At 59.3% G+C, this 19329-nt stretch overlaps 2 protein-coding genes and 1 long non-coding RNA gene across 3 annotated transcripts in view; 2 read left to right on the forward strand and 1 right to left on the reverse strand.

Annotated features, from left to right (window-relative positions):
• Window positions 1-140: 140 nt before the first annotated feature.
• Window positions 141-3714, forward strand: MRPL12 (mitochondrial ribosomal protein L12). Its single transcript, XM_082860804.1, has 5 exons — window positions 141-294; window positions 890-1076; window positions 1250-1333; window positions 3099-3233; window positions 3331-3714. Exons 1-5 carry the CDS (start codon window positions 221-223, stop codon window positions 3445-3447), a joined length of 597 nt encoding a protein of 198 aa, XP_082716930.1. The 5' UTR covers window positions 141-220; the 3' UTR covers window positions 3448-3714.
• A 3326-nt stretch (window positions 3715-7040) lies between these two features.
• On the forward strand, window positions 7041-13656 carry SLC25A10 (solute carrier family 25 member 10). Its single transcript, XM_082860430.1, has 11 exons — window positions 7041-7244; window positions 9272-9391; window positions 9959-10073; window positions 10162-10210; window positions 10466-10507; window positions 11369-11412; window positions 11562-11632; window positions 11915-12007; window positions 12310-12387; window positions 13299-13355; window positions 13446-13656. Exons 1-11 carry the CDS (start codon window positions 7152-7154, stop codon window positions 13545-13547), a joined length of 864 nt encoding a protein of 287 aa, XP_082716556.1. The 5' UTR covers window positions 7041-7151; the 3' UTR covers window positions 13548-13656.
• LOC309975387 overlaps window positions 12398-19329 on the reverse strand; it is a 33690-nt gene continuing 26758 nt past the window's right edge. Inside the window, exons 2-5 of the long non-coding RNA XR_014326941.1 lie at window positions 13787-15898; window positions 13493-13543; window positions 13175-13309; window positions 12398-12827 (exon numbers count right to left, since the gene is read on the reverse strand). This is a non-coding gene — a long non-coding RNA (uncharacterized lncRNA). The remainder of the gene's footprint in view (window positions 12828-13174; window positions 13310-13492; window positions 13544-13786; window positions 15899-19329) is intronic.

Raw genomic sequence — 19329 nt, forward strand, 5'->3', positions numbered from 1 at the left:
CCAACCCCTATGTTCGGCGGTCCTGGCGGCTAGAGCGTCCTCCCCCGACACCCAGCTCGCATGCTCGGCGGTCCTGGCGGCTAGAGCGCCCTCCCCACAGCGTATGCTCGACGGTCTTGGCGGCTAGAGCGTCCTCCCCCAGCGCGTATGCTCGGCGGTCCGGGCAGCTAGAGCGTCCCTCCTACTGGGAGCCGCGTGTGACCTTCCTGCTTGCGGAGCGATGCTGCCGGCGGCCGCAAGCCTCCTGTGGGGGCCGTGTCTTAGGCTTCGAGCCGCCGCCCTCCGCCTCGCCAGGTACCGCAGGCCGCCGAGGGCCGGGCAGCCGGGCACTGAGGGTGCAGGTCGGGGCGGCGTCCGCGGGCGTGGGGCCACCCCGGACTCGGTGGGTCCCTACGGGGGTGGTGGGCGCGGGGCCCCCTCCTGACGATCCCCTAACCGCGGGGGCCGCCGATAGTTCCGGCGTGGCCCAGGATGACCTTGGACCGGTCCCTGATTATTTCCGAGCTTCAGTTTCCCCGGCATCACAGTGACATGGTAGGACTTCCATGAGTGGATCTGGCGTTCTGCCGCCAGGGGCCCTAGGTTCTGAAAGGCTTTGTGCCGCAAAACGCATTCAAGTAATTGCCTTACCTTTGTGGGTTGGTATAGTTCATCCAAGCCGGAAACAACGTCGTGGGTAGCGTGTCTGCATTACAGTTACGTGGGTTTCTAAGGCCCTTTGAAGAACATAAAGTAGCTGGGAAATCCCTTTTTTATCCACGTGGACCCTGGAGTCTGAGAACCTGAGTCAGGACCAAGGAGCTAGATCTTCTGAGCTCATGGCACCTACCTGCCTGGTCCGTGTCACCTGCTTGTGCCAGGCTGATGACTCTGTTTGAATGGGGGTTAGGCAACAGGTACCTCGTGTCTGCTCCGTGCGCCTGATGAGATGCAGCAGCCATCGAGGGGGGGAGGCCCTTGCTGGTGCCCCCCTGGATAACACCCCCAAGGAGTACCCCCCCAAGATCCAGCAGCTGGTCCAGGACATTGCCAGCCTCACGCTGCTGGAGATCTCAGACCTCAACGAGCTCCTGAAGGTATCATGGCCCAGGCCGGGTAGGGAGGTCTGGGGCCCTTTCCTGGGGTATTTGGGAATTTGGTAAATTGTCCAAAGGGTGCTCCATGAATGCAAGGATCTTGCCAGGCATGTCCCTGAGCGTGTCTTGGTGTGATGGCCAGCTCCTGAAACTACCTTTCTCTGTTCCTGCAGAAAACGTTGAAGATCCAGGATGTGGGGTTCATGCCGATGGGTGGCGTGGTGCCTGGTGCTGCCCCTGTCGCAGCAGCCCCCGAGGTGAGATCAGGCTGGGGTCCCGTGCACAAAGAGGTGTTTCTCTGGTGTCCAGCTGCCGTCTTGCCTCACCTCACATAGCCAGGTTTCTCTCTTCGTCCCTCATCTGGCTTCTGCATCAACCAAACAAACACACGCTGCGAGTCTGCGTGCGCTTTCTGGCTATGGGTGCCCCTGCAGCCTCCCTGGGACCTCCTCCCTGCCAAGGATGTGCAGGTCCCTGCCCATATGAAGACCACGTTCCTAGTAGAAGGGGAACAGCCAAAGGAGAGAAAACGAGAAAAAAAGAAATTTTATCAAACAGAACGGGGAAAAGAAAAAGGAAGAAACTTAAGAAACGGGGAGGGTTACAGTTTCAAGGAAGGCTGCAATGAGGAGGTGACTCTGAGGGAAAACTTGAGGAGTTGAGGATGACAGCGAGGCAGAGGGATGGCAGGCACGTGGGCCATAGAGCATGTCAGTCTGGAGCAGAGAGTGGGGGAGGTGAGGGGCAGCCCCATCCTCTGGATGGCTGGGGCAGGTTTGGGTCTCTTTGTGGAAACCAGAAGACTTGAGTCCACAAACTAATTTTGGGTATGGTTTGGTTTGGGTTGTTTGTAATTTTTGTTACAAGTCTCGACCTTGTAACGGAAGGAGGAATGATGACACAATTACCCACATATCCATCTCCCAGCCTCAGTAATCGCAAAGGTTTTGCCATATTTGTTTCTCCCATCTCTTGAAGATTGAGGCAGATTTCAGATCTGTTTTGCCTCGTGTGCTGCAGCATCCATTCTGACCAGCATCCTTGCCGTGAGCTTTTTTGCACAACAAGTACAATTAGCAGGGTTTTCTATCCCAGCCCTTTCAAGTTTTGCTAATAGTTCCAGACTTTCTTTAAAACAGTCGGTTTACTCAAATCCAAACAAGGTCTGTGTGTTGCATTTGGTTGTTGGGTTTCTCAAGCCTCTTAAATCTGGGTCGCTGCCCTCAGCCCCGTCCCCCCAGCCATCACCTACTAAGGAAACCAAGTCAGGGGTCCTGTGGAACGTCCCACGTCCCAGATGTGTCTGATGGTTCCACCAGCGTCATCCACTTCTCCCTCTACTGTGAACTGGAAGGTGGCTTTACAGTCTGAACATTTGGGGCAAGGAGAGAGAGAATTACTGTGTAACTTGTCTAAACTGGAGCACTTTTAAGAATAAAGGGGTGCTGTTAATAATTAGGCAGCAGACCCAAACCAGGACTGCCCCAGGCTGTTGGGTCATGTGGTCCTTGCTCTAGGGGCGCTGCAGTCTTCACTCGTGACAGTAGGAGCTCTGTCATGCCCGGTCGTCCCATCGTTGGTCACTTGGTGGAGCTGAAGCTGATTGTATATTTGTCATCAGTATGTAACCTTGGCCTTGGCTGACCACTGCACCAACACTGCTTTTCTGTAGCGTTATTTTATGTGCAGAGCACTTTTGGTGTCGCTCTTCCTTGTCTCGTAAGTTACAATTTTTAAAGGACAAGGAAACTAGAGTGCTGGGTGGTGGGGACAGAAGGCAGTTTTCGAGCAGCCTCTGGAGAGATGGAGCGGAGTGGGTGAGGGAGGAAGAGCACCCAGTTGGGCAGCCTGGGTCTACCTGGCCTGCTGTGGCCTCCCACTGGGATCGTAGGCTTTGCTGGGCAGCCGGCCTGGGCCTTGCCTTTGGGGTTACAGGACATGGTGGCCCAGGAGTGAATCTGCTTGCTTCACCCCGTCCTTTCCCATCTCGCCACCCACTTCCTCCCTCCCTCCGTCCCCCAGGCAGCAGCAGAAGACATCCCCAAACCAAAAGAACAGACGCATTTCACCGTCCGCCTGACAGAGGCAAAACCTGTGGACAAGGTGAAGCTGATCAAGGAAATCAAGAACTTCGTCCAGGGCATCAACCTCGTCCAGGTGAGGCTCCGTGCACCGCACAGCCCTCTCCCGCCGTCACTGACAGCTCTCAGGCCTGCCCAGGCCCAGGCCAGGTTCTGACTTTGCTCTCTGGCAGGCAAAGAAGCTGGTGGAATCCCTGCCTCAGGAAATCAAAGCCAATGTGGCCAAGGCCGAGGCCGAGAAGATCAAGGCGGCCCTAGAGGCGGTGGGCGGCACCGTGGTTCTGGAGTAGCCGCCCAGAGGACTGTGGACAGGGGTCCCGGGCCCCGAGGGGGGCTCTACCTGCTCCTCGCGAAGCACCCAGGCTCAGCGGACAGAGTGGCCTCGGAGCAGAACTGGGCACCCGCACTACATGGCCAACTCCGTCTGGGACAGATGTGGATGGACCTGCTGAGATGGAGAGGGAGGGGCAGCCACTGCCCGTTCAGCCCCAGGGAGGACTCTAGAAACTACCAAGAGTGTACATGCCCCGCTGTGACTGCTGGGAAAAATGCATTGTCCAGGCCCTGTGTGTGGAGTTGTTTGTCAGGTGGGCACTATATGCAGGGGGCTGTCCTCTGAGATCCCACTGCAGACAGCAGCCCAGAGGCAGCACAGGGGGCTCTGGGCATTGCCTGTTCTGCTTGCAGGGGCAGCAGCTGCTGCGTGGCTGGTACCAGATCTTCACCTGGGAGCTGGTGTGGGGCGCCTGTGGAACTCCTTGCCCTTAAACTTTGGCGGTCTTCAATAGCACATGCAGCCCCTGGCCTGGGCAGGTGGGAGTGAGGTGTGTACCATAAGTGGGCACAGCAGCCCTGTGAGAGGCTGCCCAGCAGGCAGGAGGATGTGTTTTGCAACCTGCAGCAGTTGGTGTCAGCTGCTCCCTTAGAGGGGGCTCAGGGAGCTGTGTCGTGGAGCCAGGGGCGAGGTGAGAGGGGTGGCCTGGTGCCAGAGTGGTGTTTACAGATGGCCGTGGCCGCCCGAGCTTCAGGCCCTGCCTAGTGCCCTCCTGCTCCAAGGACCCCTGTCTTCCTTCTCTTGGGGAAGCTCCATCTCAGCAGGGCCCGGGAGGGGGCAGTAGATTCCTTCCTCACTGGCCCATGGCAGGAGGCCAGGTGGCTGCAGGGCATTTTGAGTGTCCACTCTGGGAAGGCACATAGTTCCTGTGACCCATGGGGGCCCACCCCTTCTGGCCTGGGTCTCCAGGTCCCACCTGGAGCCCCCTCCTTTGGCTCTGAGGGACCAGAAGGGGACACTAGGTCTGGGAATGCCACCCTCTGAGTGGGACAGCTCAGGACAGGCCCAGGAGCTGCCAGGCTCCCAGGTGGGTGTGCCCAGCATCCCCCACGCCACCTAGGTGTCCTCCCTGAGGACGTGCCCCCTCATTGTTGGAAGGGTCCAAGGACAGGGTAGGCAGCCCCTTGACCAGAGAGCCCCACTGGCCAAGCCTGTGGCCCATGAGGTTACTGATTCGCCAGCAGCAGATCTCTGGGTGTGCCTTTTCTTAGCAGAGGGGACTGTTGGCCACCTGGGGCTGGGTGTGGCCTGCTGATCCTGCTGCCTTTTCCTAGGGGCAGGGAGTGGTTCCAGGCTCAGGGACACCCCCCAGCCCAGGCATTCGTGGTCACTGGGCCTCCCCCACCCACCAGTGACCTGGAAAGGCTGCTTGTGCTCTGAGCTCCTCCATCTTTCCAGGGCAGCTGGTGTGACGACTGGGGCTCCCCTCACCCCACCCCCCAAGGATGGGGCCCTCTGTTCCATGCTGCGGGTGACTGCACCCCTGGGACCATCAGGCCCAACTTCTCCCGCCTTGTATACAACACATGGGATGCTGCCATGGTGCTCCCACCTGACCTTGAAGTCCTACCTGAAGGCTCTGTGAAGATCCTGGGCCTTGCCTTCCCAGGCAGCTCCCTGGCCCAGGCCTCCTGTTGGGGGTCCTGGCCCCTCCACCTCCCCCTGATCTGCTCCAGCCTGTAGGTGGCCCTAAAGTGCCTCAGACCTGGAAATGGGTGGAGTGTGCCACTGGGGATCGCCCTGGGTCCCTGGAGCCCACTTGGCCCTTAGGCTTGGCGTTAGGAGGTGGGTCTGCTGGGCATCCTGAGTTGCCCTGCTGAAACCCATGCAAGACCTTACAAGATTCCATCGGAGCCTGGTAGGATTTGGCCTTCGTCCAGGCTCGTGAAATGGTCACAGAGGACGCAGCAGTGGGAGATCCAGAGCTGACTCACGTGCTTCTCACCCCCACAGACACCCCCACCCCCCTCCCCGCCAATTCCAGGGACCCTGGCGTCTGCCAGGCTACCCACATGGCTCCATCCTCCCTGCCCAGGCACCAAGAGGAAATGTGTAAATGCCGCAGCACAGACACCAGATCCCAGAGAGGCCTGGCCTGGCAGCCCTGTCCTTAAGCCCTCGCCTGACCTCCCCATCACTCTCAGACTTCTGCACAAGTCTTTAGGATCCATTTGAGAATCTGGGATCTTTTTGAGTTCCGTGACCTATAGTTTGCACATCCACCTTTTTCTAAAAAGGGTGCTCCAGTCTTGGGGCACTTCCCGTTTTCCAGGATTCCTCCCACATTACCAACTGCCCTTTCAGCAAAGCACTACCCCTTGCCCCACCCTGGGCTCCTTGGCATTTCTGGGCTGGAAATCTGGAGCCAGCTGTTCATGTTCCCAACTGATGACAGGGGTCAAGGCCTCCTGGGGTTCTGGAAGACACAGTTTCCTTAGTCTCCAGGTGGCCGCTTTAAGCAAATAGCAGGGTTTGCTCAGGCACCTAATGCCTCTCACAGAGAATCACTGGGTGCTCAGAGACCAGGCTGGACTTGTTATTCAGGGTGCTCGGTGGGCCCAGGGGGCCAGGGGTTGTTTCCCTGATGCCTGTCACCCTTCTCCCTTGGGGTGGGGGCTGCAGTGGCCAAGCTAGGACAGCAGGATATAGGTCCTTACTAGTGCAGGGGTCTCTGCCTCTGCCTCCCCCGAGGTCCATGTAGCCCCACCCAAAAGCGGCCCTGGGGACTCAGATTTCTCTGCCTGGCAGGTGCGCCTTTGGGCTAGCAGCACACCTGCACTTCCGGTTTGCTGGGCGATGTGCATCTCCTGCTGGGGCCAGGCTGGGGCAGGCAGTTTGCTGATTGCCGCCTCCCAGGAGCCTGAGCCCCACGCCCCAAAGCCCTCTCCTGGGCCGCCTCAGGGTAGCTGCCTGGGGCCGTGTGGTCAGAGCAGGCCTAAGGCTGGAATTGGCTGGGCGTTCTGGGAGGGGCGGGTAGGCGGGGCGGCTAGTCTCCCCGAATTGCCTTTGTCCCTAGTTTTCCTGTAATCCGCAGGTTGGTCCTAAGGAGGTTTGCCGCAACCTCTAAGCAACTGTACGCGTCCCGGAGCCTGCGCCGCGGGGGTGGGACACTGGGTGCAAGTCCAGGGCCGCGACAGGGGGCGGGCACTTACGGGAGGCAGGCCTCTAGGAGGGGTGGGGGCTGGCAGAGCGCCCAGGCCACTCGGGCCGTGACCTTCGCAGACGTGCCCTAGGCTCCAGGGCGGCCCCGCGGGCTGGCCGGCGCAGGGTGGGGGAGGACGCAGGTCCCTGGGGGGAGTGAGGGAGGTTCACCCGCTAGCTCCCTGCGGTTCGCGCGGCCCACACCAGTGGGGGTCCTCTAGGCGGCTCTGTGGGGCCCACAAGGTTGACCTGCCGGCCGCGGCCGCTTTAAGGCGGGGGCCCCGCCCCCGGGCTCGGGGCGGGGTCTTAAAGGCCCCGCCCCCTCGGCTCCTCCCCCGGGCCGCGCGGGCGCATTGGCTGTGCTGGGCGCGGGTGGCCGGCGGCCCTTTGAACGGGCGGCGGCGCGGAACGGGCTGGGTTGCGGCTGGGGCGGGGCTGGTGTCCGGGCTTCAAGGGCTGTGTCGGGGTCGGGGCCGGACACCTACGCTCCTCGGCGGCGGTGGCGGCGGCGTCCGGGCCATGGCGGCCGAGGCGCGCGTGTCGCGCTGGTACTTCGGTGGGCTGGCGTCGTGCGGGGCCGCCTGCTGCACGCACCCGCTGGACCTGGTCAAGGTGAGTGCGGCCCGGGGAGGGTCCGCCGAGAGGCTCTGCGTGGAGCGGGCGGCGGAGGTGCCCCATGGTCCCCACTTTGCTACCTGTGTGACCTTGGACTGGTCCCTTGGCCTCTCTGAGGCACTTTACCCTGCACTTTTGAGGACACTCGTTCTCCTGGCTGACACGTTGAGGGGGTGGTTCTCTGAGCGCAGCTGGAGGCACCCCGGCAGGACCACGCGCTCCCTCTGCCTACTGGGTGCCAAGCACACACACAGAGACGGAGGAAGGATGTGGCCGGCAACCTTGCTTTGGGCTGCTTCTTCCTGGGAGGTGGGCATCTGGAAGCCATGATCCCAAGGCTGCATGCAGGTCCTGCCCAGTGAAGGTGATTGTTTCTCCCAGGGAGAAGCAATCACTGTTTCTGCGTTTTTTTGAAAAAATGCTTATGGGGCAGAACAAGACAGACACTCCCTTGTCCCTGAGGCAGGCCAATTTTCTGCCCTTTCCTCACCACAAACAACAAAGAAGGGCCAGAGGCACAAAGCAAATTTTGGCCAGTGGGCCCTGGGCCAGGGAACCTGGGCTGTGGTCTTGTGGGGCCTGTTAGCAAGGGCAGCCCCCTGGCCACCCCCTTCCTTATCCCCACCCAGAGCAGCCTGCACCCCACATTGGCCCCCTGGGAGGGATTGGCACCTGTGTCCTGGGCTGACCCAGCCACCCATCAAGCCTGGCCACCAGGAAAAGCAGGATTAGCAGATGTTGGGGATGGGGCTGAAGCTGGTAGCCCCTCTGGCATTTTAGAGACCTGGGAGAGGCCTGCATGGCTCCTGGTAGCCCCCAGGGCCTGTGACGTGGCCCGGCAGAGCAGGGCCAGGTAGGAAGGTGCTTTTTGGTTTGTGGAGAGAGGAACCCCTTCTCATGCCTGTTTTGTTTTACTTTCTGGATGCCCGTACAGGGCCCTTTGCCCTCCTGCCTCCCCCATCGCAGGCTCGGGAGGACCAGGCTCACTGTCTCTGCCTGGATGTGGACACAGCCTCCGGGGGCTCTTGGAGCCCTCCCTGGCCCTGGGCCAGCCTAGAGTCACTTGTCCAAGGCTCCTTGGGGTGTCACTGCCCCTTGCCCCCTCCCTTCCGCCCAGGTGCTATTTTGCTGCAGAGCGCTTGGGGTGGGGGTGGGAGTCTGGGAGGCCGGCAGACACAGGAATGTGGCCGCTCTCTGGCCCAGGGAGCACACGGCCCCGTGCTGGGGTGAAGCGGGCGGTGCCAGCAGCCATGGAGGCCTCCGGCAGGGGAGGCCCTGGTCAGGGTTTTTACTTCTCGTCATCGTCTTTGGAAAAAGTATCTTAAAACTCCTTGAGCTCTGCCTTTGCCCCACGTCTTGGCTGAACCCTCACCGTGGCTTCTCGCCTTCACGGAGGCTGCTGTGTGGCCGCCCTGCCCCCAGGCCCAGAGGGCCTTCTGTTCCCGGTTCACAGCACACTGAGAGAAACTGAGGCAGAAGAATCAGTAACTTGCCTCCGCGGGTCCAGCCAGGACCTGACTTGGCTGGAGAGTGTGCTGCAGGGATGGACTCTGAGGCGCCCTTCCCCCTGTGCGCCCCCGGATTCTCACCCACCTCTTCCGAGTCTCCCATGTTTCTTCAGGTCAACTCTGAGCCCCCCTAACTCTGCCTCTCTCGAGAGGCAGGCGAGGCTACAAAGTGGGGCCCTGGAGTTGCCTAGTGTCCTCATCTAAAGGGTGGAGCTGACGACTCCACCGCATGGCAGGTGGAATTGGGCTCACATGTCGGCTGGTATTGTCTCTTGTGAGATGGTGGTGTGAAAAAGAGGTTGGCGCCAGCCGTGGACACAGTCCCGGCTCCACTCCCCAGCTGGTGCCCTTTAAGGCTTCAGTTTCCTGTCTCTAAATGCGGGTGCTGGTAGCACTTGGCCCACAGGCTCAGCATGTAAAGGTGGAAGATTGTGGAAAAGGGCTTAGAGCAGAGCTGGCCCTGGTCGGCTCCAGATGGGCCGTGGCTCTGAGCAGGTGCGACCCGCTTCCCCACAGGTGCATCTACAGACGCAGCAGGAGGTGAAGCGGCGCATGACGGGGATGGCGCTGCAGGTGGTGCGCTCCGATGGCATCCTGGCTCTCTACAATGGGCTGAGCGCCTCCCTGTGCAGACAGGTACCTCTGGGGCGCTCCCCACCTCCCGGGGTGGTGGGTGGGTGGGACTCACGGCCAGGGGTCCCTTAGGTCTTGATCCCAGAGCCCACACTCACCCCAAGGAGGCAGAGGGATCGCTGGCCTCCCCCAGGCCAGTCGCGCCTCTTGTCCACTGTGGATCCCTGTGGGCATGGAAGCTACTTTCTCCTTTCCAAGGCTGCTTAGGAGGAAGGAACCGTAAGGCCTGGGCAGCCAGCAGCCCCCCGGGTGGGTGCAGGGCGTGGCAGTGTGAGATGTGCTTCTGCCTTGCACAGGGTTGGCCATGCTCTCACAGCCGGCCCGAGACCTCCGCCTACAGATGGGGATACTGAGGCTGGCAGGGGCGAGGCAGGAGAAGAGGAGGGTGCGGGGCCCGGACTCAGCCAGCCCTGGGTCCACGAATTGGCTCAGCTGCTTGCTGGCCGAGAGGTCCCTGGGTGTCCCTGTGGTCCACGTGGTGACGACCATGCACTGGAGGGCCAGGGGTGTGGGGGGTGCCCAGCGCCGTCCCTCCCCCTGCACCCTCTGAGCTGGGCCCCTTCTCCCCAGATGACCTACTCCCTGACTCGATTTGCCATCTATGAGACCGTGCGGGACCAGGTAACCAAGGGCAGCGAGGGCCCCCTGCCCTTCTACAAGAAGGTCTTGTTGGGCTCCATCAGTGGTGAGCAGCCGGGTGGGCGGCGGCGGGGCAGGTGGGGCGGGGGTCATGTGACCCCTTGCCAATGGTCACATGTTGGCTGTTGTGACAGGTTGTATCGGCGGTTTCGTGGGGACCCCCGCGGACATGGTCAACGTCAGGTCAGTGCAGTCCCCGAGGCTGGGGTCTTGCTGTCCCCTGGTGGGGCCGGCCTCGCTCGCTGGGGTCTCAGTGTGTTCAGCCTGGAACAAGCCACTCAGACCTCAGGGTCTGGGGCACTGGGGGATGGCGCTGAGCCTGTGGCGGGGCAGCCCTGGGCGGGGCCGGCTGCTCACTGCCAGAGGGAGCCCCTGACGCCTGCTGGGGTCTGTGGGGCGTCTGGCCCTGCCGCCCCCTGAACCCTCTGCTTGTTTCAGGATGCAGAATGACATGAAGCTGCCCCAGAATCAGCGCCGAAAGTGAGTAGCATGGTGTGCCCGGGGGTTTTGGGGATGGGGCTGAGAAGACCCCTGAGCAGCTCTGCCGGGAGCCGGTGGGGACTCCAACAGGGTACCGCTCCTGTGGGGTCACGGGGAGCAGGTCGGGCGGCTGACAGCCTTTGGAATCATACATTGTGAGCGTCTGTTTTGGAATCCTGAGGGGGCTTCCAGGACCTCTGGGTTCTTCTTCCCCTGTGGGAGGACCCCGGGGTTGGGGGCTGGACTGGGAGGTGGGCAGGGGTTGGTCACTCTTTACTCCTTCTTGCACCTGTGCACGTTTGCATGAAGGGTGGTTTAGAAGTTTAAATGAGTTTGGTCTTCAAAAGGGTTTGGGAGCTGGGTGGTTGTTTTCGTGGTAAAAACACCGTTTTGCGTGAAACCTAAGACACTGGATTCTGAGGCCCTGTTTATGGACCGATGCTGTAGTAAACGCTGGGCATTGGTATCAGCCAGTTCAGGGAGAAGTGTGGCTCCAGGTGACCCCACTGGCCACTCGCTGGCCAGAGCATAGGCTGTGGGGAAGGGGGCCCGGCACGGCGTCCCATCCTCTCGCCCCTGGTAACGGCCTGCAGACAGGACTAGCCTCAGAGCTGGCAGCCCGCCCCCCACCCCCAACAGAGGGTGTTTTCCTGTGGAACTTGGGATCTTCAGGCCCTGAAGTCCCCTGAGCAGGGAGACTGCTCTGAGCTGTCAGAAAAGGCCATTGTTCTCTGGCCCCTGTGGCACTTTGACTTCCTCCTGGCCTGTGATGGGGGCATGGCCTGTGATGGGGAGGACCTTCCCAAGGGAGCCAGTGGTCAGGAAGAGCTTCACATGGGCCCACTCTCTGTCCCCTGGCAGCTATGCCCACGCCCTGGACGGCCTGTACCGCGTGGCCCGAGAAGGTGAGAGGGGAGGTCCTTTGCACGGTGGGGGCCTGGGGCAGCCTCCAGCTGGGACCCAGGAGCGGGCCTAGGGAGAGCGCTGTTAAGGACTTGGGGGGAGGCCGGAGGGGTTTGGGCCGGGCACCCAACCTCTTCCCTTCCCCCGACAGAGGGTCTGAAGAAGCTGTTCTCGGGCGCAACTATGGCGTCCAGTCGAGGGATGTTGGTCACCGTGGGCCAGGTAGGGCTTCCGCTTGGGGTGGGACTCGGGCAGCATCTGGGGGGCCTGGTCGCAGCCCTCTGAGAGGTCCCAGAGGAAGGCAGCGGGCACAAACACACATGGGGCCGGGGAGGTGGGCTCAGGCCGGCCTGGGCCTCATCTGTCCGCCCAGGTGTGGTGACGGTGGATGACCCACAGAGCATGTACTTGGCCAGTCCAGCTGGTGTCATCGTGGGCCCCATCTGCTTTCCCCCGAGCTGTGGGCTGTCCCTTGGGCCCTGAGCATCCCTGCTCCCCCAACAGCTGTCCTGCTATGACCAAGCCAAGCAGCTGGTTCTCAGCACGGGGTACTTGTCCGACAGCATCTTCACTCACTTTATCGCCAGCTTCATTGCGGTGAGTGGCGGGGGTGGGGCCCTGACCAGCCTTGGGAGCTGAGGGCGCCTGGGATGAGCCAGGGCTCAGAACGGCAGGAGGCTTTGGCCCATCTGGCGGCTGCCCCTCTCAGGCTGCATTAGTAGGCGCCAGGGTCCTGGGGAGGAGGCCATGGATTCCCCCAGAGCCCAGGCCGAGACTGTTCCTGTTGTCCTCCATGGCCCTGGGGGTCCAGGATAGTCCTGTGGTGAGGGGGGTGAGGGAGGTGAGGGGTGCCCACCCGCCCTGCCTGGCAGACCCATTGGCGACGACCTGCCTTCCAGGGTGGATGCGCCACATTCCTGTGCCAGCCCCTGGATGTGCTGAAGACCCGGCTGATGAATGCCAAGGGCGAGTATCAGGTGAGTGGGGGCCTCGCCCTGCTGCTGCTGCTGGGTGAGCCTGTGTCCTTGTGCCAGGGTGTGGACGAGGCTCTGCCCCTCCACCCATGACTGCATCCCTCCCGGTTGCCGTCAGGCCTGCAGCAGCCTGGGCTCCGTGTGTGTTTTTGTTTTTTTAAAATAATTTGTTTATTTATTTATTTATCTTTGGCTGTGTTGGGTCCATTGTTGCTGCGCGCGGGCTTTCTCTAGTTGTGGCGAGCCGGGGGCTACTTTTCGTTCCGGTGCGCGGGCTTCTCACTGCGGTGGCTTCTCTTCTTGCAGAGCACGGGCTCTAGGCGTGCAGGCTTCAGGAGTTGGCACGTGGGCTCTAGAGCGCAGGCTCAGTAGTTGTGGCGCACGGACTTAGTTCCTCTGCAGCACGTGGGATCTTCCCAGACCAGGGCTCGAACCTGTGTTCCCTACATTGGCAGGTGGATTCTTAACCACTGTGCCACCAGGGAAGCCACCTGTATGTGTTTTTAAATCAGATTCTTTGACACGTTAACAGAGGCAGTTGGATCACTGCAGTCAGTGAAACTCGGCACGGTGCAGGTCGGCAGGTCCAGCACCTGGGGCCAAGCACCTGTCCGAGGCTCCCTCCATCACGCACAGTGTCTTCTGTGCCTTTATGGCAGCTGCTCAAGCACCGTAGGTGCCTGGCAGGTCAGCCTGGCCCTGGGTGTTTTTTCAGATTCTAGTTTTGCCTGGTTAGTGGGCAGGGCAGCCCTTGACCTTTGTGCCTGCCAACCCCACCTCCCATGTTTACCTTTGAACTTGCAGGCTGCTTTGCACACTCATGCCTGCCATCAGGTGCGGGGGTGGGGGGTGGGCGTTCGTGCCTTTCAAGAAGCAGCTTTCCATCTTATTGCATTATCTTGCATTTTTTGCAGGGTGTTCTGCACTGTGCCATGGAGACAGCGAAGCTTGGGCCGCTGGCCTTTTACAAGGTTAAGCAGGGGCGTGGCTGGGGCAGAGGGGCAGGGCAGGGGGGTTCCCTCCAGGACTATCTTCACATCCCCCCCTCCTCTCTCCCTCAGGGCCTCGTGCCTGCCGGCATCCGCCTCATGCCCCACACCGTACTCACGTTTGTGTTTCTGGAGCAGCTTCGCAAACACTTCGGCATCAAAGTGCCGTCCTGATGTGGCCGTGGGAGCAGATGGGTCATGCCCAGCCCCCTGCCCCAGTATTTTCCAGAGTCCTGGAGGGTCAGCAGCTGAGCGCTGCCCTGAGCCCAGCACCTGCCCGCCGTGCTCCGACCCCCTCCTCCCTGGCTCAGGACCCCCGCCCCAGCCTGCCTGGCCAGCCCAGTAACCATCGTCCCCTCCTGAGCTGCTGCCCACACCTCCACCCCCTGCTGCCCACCCCAGGCTCTCCCCACCTGATGTCCAGCGGCCTCCTCTGCACACCAGTGACTCCCTCAGAGGAAGGTGTCTAGGCCCCAGGTTCAGTTTTCTCTCTCCGCAAGTAGGCAGTTAACCCTGGAGTTGGGAGGGGCAGGCTGTCCAGGCTTTCTGCAGTCTGGAGTCTCCAGCCCCTGTAGTCTCTTCCTTTCACTAAGCCCAGGGCCCCCAGCACCGTCTTCCAGCAGCTTCCACCGAGGACCTGGGTGATAAGAGTGGGGGTGTGGGCCCCCGGCATCACTCACCAAATGACCCGTGCACCTGCACTTTCATCCCAGGAGAGGGACCATAGCTTTTATGATGTTCTCAAAGGTAGCTGCGCACCCACAGCTGCCGGGCCAGGGCAGAATGAGTACCCAGGAGGGAGGGTCTGGGTGTGACCCACAGGTGCCCCACACCCCTGCCCCCCCAGTCCAGCCCATCCCCAGTTGCTTTAACAATCAGTTTCACCAAAACCTCTCAGTGCCAGCAGGCGGCTGCTGTCTTCATGGAGCGTGCAGTGTCCCCTCCTGGCTCCCTGAGCAGGAGTGGCATGTCCACAGGGGCTCCTGTCTACACAGCGGTCACTTGCAAGGTCCCCAGCAGCTGGTCAGCCAAAACGCCACTGCCCAGGTTCCACTGCCACAGCAGCCTGCAGATGGGCTGGGAGCTGCATCTGTCCGCCTCCCCCAGTCACCTGGCCACTGTGCCACACCCCCCCGCCCCCCCAGCAAGTGGCCAGCACTTCCACGTCGCCCTACAGGGGTGTTAATAAAGGACGGTGAAGTGCTGGGTCTGGTTTCTGTGTCCAGGCCACTAACTAGTCTGCCTCGCTGTCTCAGGCTACAAGACCATCCTCTGCACCCTCCAAGGAGGGCTCTTGGGTTTATGGAGGAGTAGGGCCCAGAGGAGGGGAGAAGCTGCAGCCCTGCCTGGGTACACTGGGATGGCCTGTGGACAGATGGCTGGGGCGAGAGCAGGGCCTGCACATTTAGGGGTGGTCAGTGTTGAGGTCCTGGATCCAGATCACTGTGGATCCCACAGGGCTGCCCCTTCCCAGCAAGCATCTGGTGCTACAAACCCCCTAGGAATAAGAGTTCCCAGTAGGACTGGCTGGTCTCCCTAGAGGTGCCCCTTGAGTCAGAGCCCTGGGGTTTTGGACACTGGCCTGTTGTCCAGCAAACCCAGAAGGGCCTGGGAGACCCTGGTTCTATGGGCTGCAGGCCCTCAGACAGACAGGCTAGGGCAGGAGCTGGTGAGAGTACCATCCTGGGCCTTTTGATGTCCCAGGACAGGTGGAAGCTGCCCCAGGGCTCCTGCTGCCCCAGCCAGGGGACAGGACAGATGCCCTGGGCAGTTCATTCAGACATCAACGCCTCTGGCACCCTAGCCATGAAGCAAGGAGAACTGTGGAGCATTTCAAGCAGATAAAAAGTAGAATTTTAGGTCGTGGTGATAGTTGCACAGCTCTGTAACCTGATAACCACTATATCTCAACAAAGCTGTTACTTTAAAAAACAACAGGGCTTCCCTGGTGGCGCAGTGGTTGAGAGTCCGCCTGCCGATGCAGGGGACACGGGTTCGTGCCCCGGTCCGGGAAGATCCCACGTGCCGCAGAGCCTGCGCGTCCGGAGCCTGTGCTCCACAACAGGAGAGGCCACAACAGTGAGAGGCCCTTGTACCGCAAAAAAATAAAAAATAAAACCCACATGCCCCCACCCCCACCCCAGCCTCAGCGGTGAGCTCTCACCAGACTCATGTTGAGGTGTTCACACCCCACAGACCCTCCCCACCCCTGGATTATTTGGAAGCAAATCCCAGATGTCCTGTCATGTATAGATAAATACTTCACAAGTCTCTGAAAATGCTCTTTAAGAAAATCTAACATAACTACAATAGTAACTAACACGTAGGAAACAAAGTGGCCCGTGTTACCATCAGATTTCTCGGTTGCCACGTGCATGTTGTCAAGTTGGTTTCATTTGAATCCAGTCCAGCTGAGGTCTCCTACTCACGTCTCTCTATTGCCGGCGTCCCCTCCCCATCCTTTCTTCACAGGATAAGCCAGGTCCTTGATCCAGCTGCCTCTCCTTCCTCTGTCTGTGAATTTCCTAAAACCAGCAGATGGATCTGGATTAGGGTCACATTTCTGGGCTACTGTACAGGGTATGGAGTGCATGTCCCGCCTCAGCGTTTGGGCGCGATGCAGCTACTGGCCTGGAAATGCATGGTCGGTGTGGGGGGCTGGGGTGCGGGCCAGACTTCCTGGGCCCTGGGCAGGTGGGTGGGTGGGGGGGTCTCACAAGGAGCCTCGCCCTGGGTCTGGCCTGATGCTGCCCCCGCGCTCAGGCTGGAGCCCCGCTGAAGCGGCTGGAACCCAGAGCCCACACTGTAAAGCGGGAGCGGTGAGGGCACGTGGCTGTTCGTGGGGCAGGCTGCTTCTCTCGGACCCCTGGCAGGTTGAAAAGGCAGCGTAGTTCAGAAATGCTGACCACACAGGGCCGCGTTCTCTGTCCTGAAAGCTGCTTTGATTTGGAGCGTTGGGATCCTCTTTCCTTGCCTGCGAAAGTGCCCGGGCAAGCCGGGAAGTTGGCATTTCACCAGCCTCCTTGCAGCCCAGCCAGTTTATGTGGCGCTCCCTGGACCAGTGTGTGGTGGGGGGAGGAGCCCCGTCTGGTTTGGGGTGGGGCACTGCAGGGTGGGGGTGCAGAGGGTAGTGAAGGGATGCTAGGTTTCCAGGTAGGCCATGGGGGTGGGCTTCGGGCACAGTGCCTGCTCACCCGCCCTGCAGAGGCCCAGCTTCCTGGACAGGGGCACAGAGCGGGGAAAGAAAACGAGACAGACCGGGGGCAGCAGGAAGGTTGGGGCAGGTCAGGGGCAAGGCCCTTCCCCGGGGAGTTCTCCACTTTTGTGGGTTCAGAACCAGCCTGAGAAGGTGAGCTAAGCAGTAGGCCGCCCCCACCTGCAGGTCACCTGACCCCAGGTAAGGAAGCATGGATTTCACACTCTGGCAGGGAAGCAAGTTCAGCATTTCATGACTCAATCTCCACCTTTCTTTCTTAAAGAAAGACGATCGTTTACAAAAAGTTACACAATGAGTATCCGTTGTCAAGAAGTTTCAACAAGGGTGCCAAGACAAGGCAGCAGGGAAGGACGGTCTTTTCAACAAATGGTTTTGGACGTCCACGTGGAGAATGAGCTTGGACCCGCCCACACACATGCACAAACCGCCTGGAAATGGATCACAAAGCTGAAACTATAAACCTTGTAGAAATGAACGAAGACCCTGCAAATGAGAACAAGCGGGGCTGTGTTCTCAGCTTGCTGTAGCAGGGAGACAGCCCCATCACTTGCATGTTGGCAGAGACTCAAAGGCAGGCAGAGGAGGGGCCAGCTTCATAGTGAAAGGGGGGCTCAGGTGCGCCCCGAGTGGGCTCGGGGAAGCTGTGGGCGGCCAACTGGAGGTGCTGCAACCTGTGTGGTTGCTTAGGGGAGCCTACTTGGCTTTCTCTGATTGGTCCTGAGCTGGAAGCGGAGGCAGAAATTAGGGAAGCTGGCAGGTGTTGGCCAAGTTTGGGCCGGTTGCTACAGGGGCTTAGAAACACACATCCACACAGAAACTTGCACAGGCATCTTCAGAACAGCATTACTCATAACACCGAAAAGGTGGCAACAGCCCAAATGTCCGTTCCCTGATGAACAGATAAGTAAAATGTGGTATATTGTGTACAATGCAATACTATTTGGCCATAAAAAGGAAGGAAACGCTGACGCACTACAGCATAGATGAACCTTGAAAACATAACGCTGAGTGGAAGAAGCCAGTCACTAAAGACCACGTATTATTATGTGATTCCATTTGTATGAAGTGTCCAGATCAGGCAAATCCAGAGACAGGAAGTAGATTAGTGGTTGCCAGGAGCCGGGATGGGGTGTGAGGAAGGCGGAAGTGACTACTGAAGGAGACTGGTTTCCTTTTGGACTCATGAAAATGTTCCAAATGTAGTATAGTGATGGTCGCACAATTCTATGGATATACTAAAAATCACTGAATTGTGCACTTTATTTTTTTTTAAATAAATCTATTTTTTTTTGGCTGCGTTGGGTCTTTGTTGCTGTGCACGGGCTTTCTCTAGTTGTGGTGAGCGGGGGCTACTCTTTGTGGTGCATGGGCTTCTCACTGCAGTGGCTTCTCTTGTTGGGGAGCACGGGCTCTAGGTACGTGGGCTTCAGTAGTTGTGGCAGGCAGGCTCAGTAGTTGTAGCTCGCGGGCTCAGTTGTTCTGCAGCATGTGGGATCTTCCTGGACCAGGGCTTGAACCCGTGCCCCCTGCATTGGCAGGAAGATTCTTAACCACTGCGCCGCCAGGGAAGCCCAAATCGTGCACTTTGAATGGAGGGATTGTATGGTATGTGGTAACCAAGGTTTTCGCTCCTTGACCAAACTCTAGCCAGGTTCCTCTGGGCCTGCTTCTGCATCAGGCCTAGAAAGCCTTGGTTTCTGACAGCTCAAGCCGCATCCCCGGGGTGACTCCAGCCCCCCTTAAAGTGCCCGCCTGAGGACGGGCATCTCGGGTCTCTGTGGGAAAACAGAGGCTTACCTGGGACAAGCGCTGTTCATGAACCAGATGGGGGTCTCAGGGTCCAGGCGCCTGCATGCTTTAACTGTCTGCTGCCTGACTCCACTAAGCTACCCCTCCCAATTTCCACGTTCTCACTTTAAAACACCAGTCACCGCCACACAAATCGAAATTGAGTTCAATTCACCCTGGAATTGTCCCCACTGCGAGTATAGTGCTGATTAGAACCTGCCCTTTGCACTTCACCATCCAGCTGTGTTTATCTCTGACATCGGACTGTGTCTCAGTGATGCTGTCTGGTGCTCCCTCTGGCAGCACATATATGAAATTGGAATGATACAGAGATTAGCATGACCCTGTGCAAGGGCGACACGCAGATTTGTGAAATGGTCCATATTTTTTCAATTTAAAAAAAAATTCAAGCAATACAGAATGGTGGAGAGAAGAGAGCAAAACAAATAAAAAATATGCTTCCACGTCTATCCATGCCTCATCAGCCGGTGTGGGTGTAGATGACACAGAAAGAAAACTTCTCGTTAAGATGGGATCATATCGGGACTTCCCTGGTGGCGCAGTGGTTCAGAATCCACCTGCTAATGCAGAGGACACAGGTTTGAGCCCTGGTCCGGGAAGATCCCACGTGCCTCGGAGCAACTAAGCCCGTGCACCACAACTACTGAGCCAGCACTCTAGAGCCTGCGAGCCACAACTACTGCAGCCCGCGAGCCACAACTACTGCAGCCCACGTGCCACAACGACTGCAGCCCGCATACCTAGACCCTGTGCTCTGCAACAAAGAGAAGCCACCGCAATGAGAAGCCCGCGCACCGCAACAAAGAGTAGCCCCACTCTCCACAGCTGGAGAAAGCCCACACACAGCAATGAAGACCCAACACAGCCAATCAATGAATCAATCAATCCATCAATCAATCAATTTATTAAAAAGAAGATGGGATCACAGCA

Source organism: Leucopleurus acutus, assembly GCF_964270905.1.
Source record: "Leucopleurus acutus genome assembly, chromosome: 19".
Lineage (NCBI taxonomy): Eukaryota > Metazoa > Chordata > Mammalia > Artiodactyla > Delphinidae > Leucopleurus > Leucopleurus acutus.

What these genes read in the sequence shown, in the direction of transcription:
- MRPL12 (XM_082860804.1), top strand. Translation starts at nt 221, where the DNA reads ATGCTGCCGGCGGCCGCAAGCCTCCTGTGGGGGCCGTGTCTTAGGCTT. An exon ending in ACCTCAACGAGCTCCTGAAG is followed by an intron (nt 1,077 to 1,249) that starts GTATCATGGCCC and finishes CTGTTCCTGCAG; the next exon opens with AAAACGTTGAAGATCCAGGA. An exon ending in CTGTCGCAGCAGCCCCCGAG is followed by an intron (nt 1,334 to 3,098) that starts GTGAGATCAGGC and finishes TCCGTCCCCCAG; the next exon opens with GCAGCAGCAGAAGACATCCC.
- SLC25A10 (XM_082860430.1), top strand. Translation starts at nt 7,152, where the DNA reads ATGGCGGCCGAGGCGCGCGTGTCGCGCTGGTACTTCGGTGGGCTGGCG. An exon ending in TGTTGGTCACCGTGGGCCAG is followed by an intron (nt 11,633 to 11,914) that starts GTAGGGCTTCCG and finishes CTCCCCCAACAG; the next exon opens with CTGTCCTGCTATGACCAAGC. An exon ending in ATGCCAAGGGCGAGTATCAG is followed by an intron (nt 12,388 to 13,298) that starts GTGAGTGGGGGC and finishes CATTTTTTGCAG; the next exon opens with GGTGTTCTGCACTGTGCCAT.